This window comes from Lactuca sativa, chromosome 9 (assembly GCF_002870075.4).
Source record: "Lactuca sativa cultivar Salinas chromosome 9, Lsat_Salinas_v11, whole genome shotgun sequence".
In the NCBI taxonomy this organism is placed as follows: Eukaryota; Viridiplantae; Streptophyta; class Magnoliopsida; order Asterales; family Asteraceae; genus Lactuca; species Lactuca sativa.
This window is the reverse complement of record NC_056631.2, coordinates 220414969-220423486: the sequence shown is the minus strand read 5'-3', so window position 1 is coordinate 220423486 and position 8518 is coordinate 220414969. Positions and strand designations below refer to the sequence as shown.

Genomic DNA, 8518 nt, shown 5'->3' with positions numbered 1-8518 from the left:
TGCATGGTTCTTGCAGCAGTTGTTACTTTATCATTTTTCCTTTTCAAGCTATGGCAAAAGAAGAAACGTGAAGAACAATATGCTCGTCTCTTAAGGCTCTTTGAAGAAGATGATGAACTTGAGCTCGAACTTGGTCTTCGTGACTGATATGAAGGTATGTATGCCTCTTTCTTGTTGTTTTTCCAAATTTACCCTTTTTTTTCATTGGTAGTGTAAGGGTAATTATTGGTATTTCATAACCACGGCTTATCTCACACAGATGTAAATGGAGGAGGGGACTTTTCAAGTACCCATAACAGGAAATGGAGCAATTTTACACATTATTATGAGAAAGCATTAAATCTTCTCATTAGGTTTTGTATCATGTATATTCATATGACCTAAGATATACTAGTTTTCCCCCTTTTTTTCTCTTTCTTGTTTGTATATTGATTACTGAAAGAACATTGTTTTTTTTTGTATGAAATGTTGCAACTTAACTGGATTTCTACCAATGGAATAGGAAAAACGAATCGGACATTTGATTGGAAAGACACACCAAGGGTAAAATGGTCGTTTTACAATGACTTTACACTACATTCTACAACAAATATAAAACTTGGCAATTGTTAGATGTCAAACTCCAAGGAATATGCAATCTAATGTTGTTATTAAATTAATAGTTGACGCAAGCATACAAAATATTATACAAAGTTTTTCTCCTCTCAATAGATCCCTTGGTTATAATCAAAACCTAGACTATAGCAATACACTTGATGCTTATTTCATAAATCAAACATGGGAATAATAAAATTACAAAAATAAAAAATTAACTAAAAAAAACATCAAAACCAACAACCACACACACACACACAGTCTTTTTAAACCCTAAGTTAGAAAAGCAAATTGGTGACATTTGCCCAAACCAATCACCACCACCTTCTTCTCTTGATCATTCAAAGTTTTTTGGTTATGTCTTGTTTGTGAAACCCGTTTGCGGTTCACATAGTTGATGCAAGTGACACGTCAGCATCTCAAAATAGAATTTGAACCACTGAGATCATGCCACCTGTCATCTTCCTGTTTTGGCGCGTTTCATGCCATTGCTATTAAAGGGAGACATGCTTGGGCTCATGCTAGGACTCATACTAGGGCTTTCCTCTCTTAAAGTACCATTTAGCATAGCCAATTCTCTTAGTTGATGCTTCTTGTAAGTGTCCATAGACTCATCCTAGCGATTTATAAAAATAAATTAAAAAGTTAGATGTTGTACATATAAGAACAACTTAATAGAGAAAAAAAAAGGGTTTTTCTTACCACTGGCTTTAGGAGGTTTTCTAGTAGTGTAACTGCATGATCCAAACGTGAGTCTATTATGTCTTCAGGAAATTCAGCTTCAAGCAACAAGTGAAGAGGATCATTCAGGTGTTCATACCCTGGTTTATCTTTTAACTTCTCTTCCTGATTTCATTTAAAAAAAAAAAAAAAAAAAAAAAAAGTTGCTTTCAAAAATCGTATATGCAAATATGTAACAATAACTTGAGAGATATGTAACAAGTAGAAATAAATAATACCTTAACAGAATCCTTAACGGAGCCTCGCCCTCTAATATATATTCTACACTCTGTCATGGCTTCTATCCTTTTCAAAGAATTTCCACGTGGGCCCAGAATTCGGCCCACAAAGTTATACTGCCATGTCATGATTCCATCACATGTTAGAATAAATTTGTAAATAAAAGAAGTGAATTATGATATATATTTTTTTTACTTACATTTGGGAATTTTTCAACGGGAACATCGAGTCTGATAACTTTTTTTATAACTGTGGGTGTTGCCATTCCTGGTGATGCGGGCCACCCCATTGCAGAAGCTTGAAATGATGCCATTCTTTGGAGGAGACGATTATCCTGAAAACCAATAAATAGCAACGTATTTTTATTTTAATATTTTAATAAATAACTTTCTTTATAGGACATTGTACTTTGAAAAATCTACTCTATTATAGCAGTGAAAATTGATTTGTATTTGTATCAACTGCTTTTGAAAGGTTTTGGGATTATTTGTAAAACCTTCAAAAAAAAAGAAAATGTGATGATACCTCTGGTTGCATTGTGGGCCATGCCTCTACATCCATTGGACCCCTTTGAGGTTTTTGATTAAATGACCGATATGACCTGTCACGCAACATTCTCTCATGATCCACAAAATTATGATTCGACACCATTCCTGATGTTTTCATGATCTCTGCATAAACAGCACAAACAAAAAAAAAAGCAAATTAATACTATGTCAGAAACACGCATTACAACAACATACCATATTGATATAATATAACATAATTAGAGCTAGATCTTAATTCTTTTTGACTTAATGGACTTAATGGAAAAAGAAGTTAGGGATTGTTTCGTTTTTACTTAATGAGCCTAATGGGTTAAGCACCTAATTTGGACAGATAATCTTATGACTTTCTTTTTTACTTCACCTACACAGAATAACTTAATTGGTTAAACCAAAAAAAACTTGGCTTAATGTATTTAGACACTAACATTTTTCCTATTTACCCTTCTTTTTTCTACCAACTCTTCTCAGATTAAAATTGATGAATATCGTGATTTTTTTTGGATGTAAGGATAAAATGGTGATTTAAATAGTCTCATTCATGTGGTTATTCGGTCTATAAAAAGAAGCAGGCTTTATGCATACAAGACTTTATCCAGACAGACATCAATACCAATTCAACCATTTTACCTATACAGGACTTAATGGGAAATAAAAATCCCTTAATCCAGTAAGCTATATCTCCTTTTGACTTAATACAAAGAGGACACTTTATTGAGAATGCTTTATCAGGACAGTTTAAATGGAAAAGAAAAAAAAAAAAAAACTATCAAATGACTACAGTCTTCACCATTAACCAATAGCAAATTCAAAATTTATATTAAAAGAGTGAAAATGAATAAAAGAACCTTGATTTAAAAGCCTGCTGCATATAGGCATGACTTGCATAAATGGTGCCAACTTCTGCCTTTCTGCAAGTAATTCTGCCAAATATCTGTGTTGACCAACTCCCAAACAGTCAAATGCAAATAAATATCAAAATGGAGACCATAAAATAAATACAGATGAGGTTTTATGCAGTTACTTCATTTTCTATTCCAACTGAACAGTATAGAAAATTATACAACAACAACAAGTCAATAACAACTGGTGAGGGTGAAAGCCATGAGATAAAAAGGCAAAAAGTGGAGCTCATAAATCATAATACATGCTTAACAGAAATGGAAGTTGATGTTGACACTTGACAAATGTCACTCAATCTACAAACACTGGCATCACAAGACTTCAACATCAGCATGATCATGTTCATGATCTGCCAATTCTGTTCTTAATTTCAAGATTCTGAAAGCCAAGGATCCAAGCTCAATTTGACAAAAAAAGCCACTTCTCCAAACAACAAATCCATACTTGTAATAAACACTCAAATGAACACCAAAACATGCAAACAAGCTCAACCCATATGCGAATTAACAGGTCAAATACCGATAAGTGTAGCATATGATTACAAAATTAACCCAAAAAGGAAAAAATAGATCCCCAAATAGTAGAATATCGGATACTAATACTAAGAACAGCAACAATCCCACAAAACAACAGAAACCCAAGATCCAAAAGTTATCAACATAGATAATCACATACAGAGAGTTGAAGAAAGCTCAAAAGTTTCTAACCTTTCACGATCTGAGGGAGACGAAGACCTCTGAAGTGAAGTATGAACTCCAGTAGGAGAGTACTGGAAGTAACTTCCTGGTGGTATTCTATTCTCCATTAATGGTTAATCTTCTGTACTATGAAGCTTTCGGCAGTCAGCTCTGTTACGCAAAAAAGAAACCCAGAAGCATGAGAGGTGTCTCTGCACACAACACATGTATAAACAGATACAACACAGATAGAAAAACTTACTGGGCAAACTTTATTTGAGGTGCGCGACGTTTAGGGTTTGTGAATTAGGTAAATGGGAATCGAAATGGTAATGGTAATGGAAAGACAGATTTCTTCAACTCTTTTCCCCCTAATTGGACCCCTCTTGAGAGGGAGAGGAGGAAAATGACAAGAGGGGTTGGAGGGTAAGAGAGAAAACTCACTGTACAGAATTGAAAGAGGTCCCTTATGGCGGATTCGATTCTTTGATTTGTTGTATTGTATTGTATTATACCAATACGTATATGTATTTGTGTGTATTTTTCTATGTTTTCTACTGTAAACAGTGACGATGAGGGAGAGAAGATCATCGCATAGGATACGAATCATTAGATTTGGTACTTTCATTTTGTGTTTTTTTAATCAGATTCTATGGGCTAAATGAGGTTAAATGAACCTGTAATTGTCTGATTGTAATCCTTTATTTTAATTATTATTTTATAGTTTTTGTAATAGAATATATATTGTGTCCAAATTTGTATACAATAATAATTAACTACTATTTATATCCATTTTAACCGGAACTTATAGATATTTTATTAGGTCCGATTGCCGTGAAAAATCGATTAATCTTCGATTACCTCTAAGTAATATATATACAAGAGAGAATTACTAATATAGCAAATTTTCTTAATTATCTATCCAAAAATAGCCAAAAATAAGTAATTATCCAAAAATAATCCACGAAATCGTAGGTAATTAGAGTTGGCTACTGTTTCGTCAAATCGTCTATTGTTATAAAAAAAAATTAATTTCGAAAATCTAAAATCGTAGGTTACTTTATAACCTACGGTTTCTGAAATCGTAGTCTACCGTTATGGGTAAAAGTCTACGGCTTTATTTTATTTTTAAATAAATTGAGAGTAGTTTTACAAAAAAATATTTTTGAACAAAATAATTGTCAAAAAAACTATTCTACATTTTACAAACAATATTTTTTATCAAAATAATTCTCAAAAAACTACTTTCCATTTATTAAAAAAACAATTAAAATTGTAGACTTTTTACTCAAAACCCTAGTTCGTCGAATGAAAACCGTAGGTTATAAAATAATCTACGGTTTTAGATTTTCGAAATCAAAAAAAAAAGTTATAGTTAACCCGAAACAGTAGAAGATTTGGCGAAACAGTAGCCCATTGCCCTAAAACCTTGGATTTCCCCCTTTGACCGTCGTCACCGTAGTCAACTCTGGCCGAGCTACTCTTTCGTGGGCTATTTTTGGCTTTTTTGCTATTTTTGGATAGACAATTAGGAAAAATTGCTAGTTTAGTCATTTCCTCGATATACAATTGATTAGGTAGTGACTAACAAATATCATTGCTTAGGCACTTAGTGAAGTTATCGAACCCAATAAATTTTCAAACACCTTAAATAATCTCTATTTTAATAAAAAAATATTTGAGTAATATTACTAATATGGTAATTATATTAATTTATTTTGTTATAATATTAGTCATGTCACTTACTTTGTTGAGATTTAATTATCTAAGAGAAATTAACTAATTACAATTTAGGGTCCCAATTAATTCGTGATATCTAGTCGTCAGTTAACCAATGGCGTATTTTTATAACTTTCATGTTTAACAAATACTTTAGACAAATTGAATAAAATATTATATTTTTCAAAAAAAAAACATAAAAGTAATATCAACACATTAATTATATATATAGATAAATTTCATGTTCCCTTATGAACAGTATCTGACCAGGGTACTGTTCATCGGGCTACTCTAACTTACCATGGTCACCGTCTCCAGATTAGGGATGCAAACGGGGGCGGATATTGGAGGATATTGCAATACCCGTCCTCGCACCCGAACTCCGATCCCCACACCCATCCCCGCCTCCGCCCCGCCTAATCCCCGACGGGTACGGGTAAAAAAATCCCCGCCGAGTACGAATAACCCGATGGATACCCGTTCAGTAAAAAAAAGTTCAAAAAAAAACATTTGTAAATATAAAAATCATATGATATCACAATTCAACACAAAATATATTTGATAGCCATACAAGATTAAGATTTTAGCGATTATACATACATAAAAATGATATAAAATCAAGATGATATCACAATTCACAAAAATTAAAAGGTCGGAGCAATAACATAACATAACATGGAGTAAAATTCAATAACCATGCAACGCATACATTCTATAACCATTTCACCAAACAGAAGTAAAATCATTATAAATTTAGCCACTCGGACATTCGACTATATAGACGATACAAACATTCAAAAACCATTCAGCCATTCATATGACAAACGTTTCAAACATATGATATAAAATCATATAAGATTACAATTCACAACAAAAGATATTTAATAGCTAACTGCATTCAATCATTTGAACAAAATCAAAAGAAAAATCGAATCAATAACAGGAAAATCAATGATTTGATTAAAAAAACTAGAACAGGGAAATCGAGTGAAAAAAAGAGTCAGAAAGAAGAAATATCGAGTTGAAGGCTTTACTCTTGAGACTTGAATCTTAAGGAGTTGAAGCTTTGATTGTTTTAATGTTGTGAAGCATGTCCATGTGTTGTTCCAGCAGCCTCAACACTTGGTTGTGGGGATTGTTGATCTTGAATGCCATTGCAAAAGGATTAATAAGATGTAGTATGTACATGTTTAAAGAAAGAATTAGAAATGCAATGTATCAGATATAAAGATAGGTTTCCTGGTTTTGAATATGTTTTTTATGGGTGTTCCTTTATATTTATCTTTTTTTTTTTTGGCTTTGTAAATCTCACTTAGGCAAATCATCAAACAGTTAGTATGCAATGATTTCGTTTGGTTCTCAACAGAGGGTAAAAAAGGTAATCACAAAAATCCATTTAATCTATTAATGAGTTTCTGATACAACCAAAATACTCAATCATGTTTAATCAAAATCCATTTGATCAATCACAGTAAAGAAGAGGTATACCGTATACAAACAAAATAGATACAATAAAATGCAATTCCACTAATATAGATGCAATAAAATGGATCTCCAGGTAATTCAATTTCAGAAATATCAGAAAATTCAGTTGAGTCAATTAATCATTTAATCGATTACTGCTAATATATTGATAATTCTGTTAACCGATTATAGAAATCGAGTGGAGTTAACAAATGGTTTGTAGAAATTGATTATATTAGGCAGATAGTAATTGTTTGTAAAACATCAAATTGATTTCATTCTCTCTAAGAGAAAAGCCAGAGAGAATGAAATCTGTAAATAGCTTAAACAAACGAGTTTTACGATGAGTCGATTCCCTGATTATTGAAGCGTCTTGAAGGTTGAAGGTGAAGGATTCACTGAAGAAGAACGAAGGGCCGATTCCAGAAATAAGATAAAGTTTGAATATTGAACTGAACAAGAATCAAAGACGAATGAAGGGGTTAAGTGAAGAAGAATAATTTTCGTATGTGGCTGCATATTTTATAATGAGTTCTTGATTCTTGGACAAGCCGAGAAGAGACTAGAGAGAATAAGATCGGTGATTCAATGCTTAAAGAAACGAGAAGTCGAAATCTTGAATTCTTGAAGCGTCGTCTTGAACTCTTGATAATACTTGATACTCTGAATAAAATTTCCCAATTCCCATAAACATTAATTAATTAATATTATATATCTATATATAATCGGGTTTTAAACGGGTCGGATAATGTCATATCCGTCTCCGACCCGTCCCCGCTTCGGGTATACATATTTGCATCCGTCCCCGCTCCGTTACCCGTTTAACACGGGTAATACCCGACCGGTAATACCCGATCCGCTTGCATCCTTACTCCAGATCCTTCCCCCCACTGCCTCTCTTATTAGATATATCTTTTCCACCGCCTATACATACATCTTCATTTCCAATCCTTGCATCATCAAAAACCCTGAAATTCCAGTCGTTTTCCCTATACTACTCCATTGTGTTTTCTTCATTTGAGTTTTGGTGAATCCAAAGATGGTTCCTTGATTTTACGTCTTTCCCGATTTCTTTGTTTTCATCGTCGTTTTGCATCTTCGCTACTAATGATTGTCACTTATTCGATTTTGCGTCTTCTCCGCCTTCGTCATCTTCCTTCTGTGCTCGACGTATGTTCTTTCAGGTAGTCGGTTCCTCGATTTTCCATCGTTTGTACTTTCCATGTCCGTTTGCTTTTCTGTGCTTTTCAATATTCTGCTTTTACCTTTTCCCATCGAGGCTGGCATTGCCACCGTCACCAGCACCTCTAAGGTGCTGCCCGAACGGAAATGTCCTCGTCGACGACGCCTCCACCTACTTCTCCTGGTCACTGATTCATCTATAAATGGGAAAAACGCTACAAGCAACAACCACTTATCAGCCGTCGATCATCATTTCGATGTCGTCTCCACTGGTAATTCTAATAAAATTAGGTAAATTGATTGTTTGATTTTTTTGTTCAAATGTTAGGGTTGAGGTTTTAACTGGTTGGATTGTTCATTCAAGGCATGATTGAGTAAGTAACAATTGTTTGGATGCGTACAATGCTCTCAAAGATCAACAAAAAGTTAGGTTAGACAACTCTTGTGTGTCGCAGAGGCACCCTCTGCTTTTGG

General features: G+C 33.6%; 1 protein-coding gene across 1 annotated transcript; it reads right to left on the bottom strand.

Annotated features, from left to right (window-relative positions):
* Positions 1 to 630: 630 nt before the first annotated feature.
* On the bottom strand, positions 631 to 4143 carry LOC111879007 (KH domain-containing protein At1g09660/At1g09670). Its single transcript, XM_023875482.1, has 8 exons — positions 3942 to 4143; positions 3710 to 3850; positions 2948 to 3033; positions 2080 to 2225; positions 1754 to 1888; positions 1554 to 1670; positions 1297 to 1440; positions 631 to 1210 (listed from the first exon to the last, which is right to left on the bottom strand). The coding sequence occupies exons 2-8, from the start codon at positions 3805 to 3807 to the stop codon at positions 1052 to 1054; spliced, it is 885 nt and encodes a 294-aa protein (XP_023731250.1). The 5' UTR covers positions 3808 to 3850; positions 3942 to 4143; the 3' UTR covers positions 631 to 1051.
* Positions 4144 to 8518: the final 4375 nt, after the last annotated feature.

Excerpts from the sequence above, each read along its gene's own strand:
- LOC111879007 (XM_023875482.1), bottom strand. The coding sequence starts at position 3,807 with ATGGAGAATAGAATACCACCAGGAAGTTACTTCCAGTACTCTCCTACT. Across the intron at positions 3,034-3,709 it reads TCTCCCTCAGATCGTGAAAG|ATATTTGGCAGAATTACTTG; the intron begins GTTAGAAACTTT and ends TGGTCAACACAG. Across the intron at positions 2,226-2,947 it reads CAGCAGGCTTTTAAATCAAG|AGATCATGAAAACATCAGGA; the intron begins GTTCTTTTATTC and ends CTGTTTATGCAG.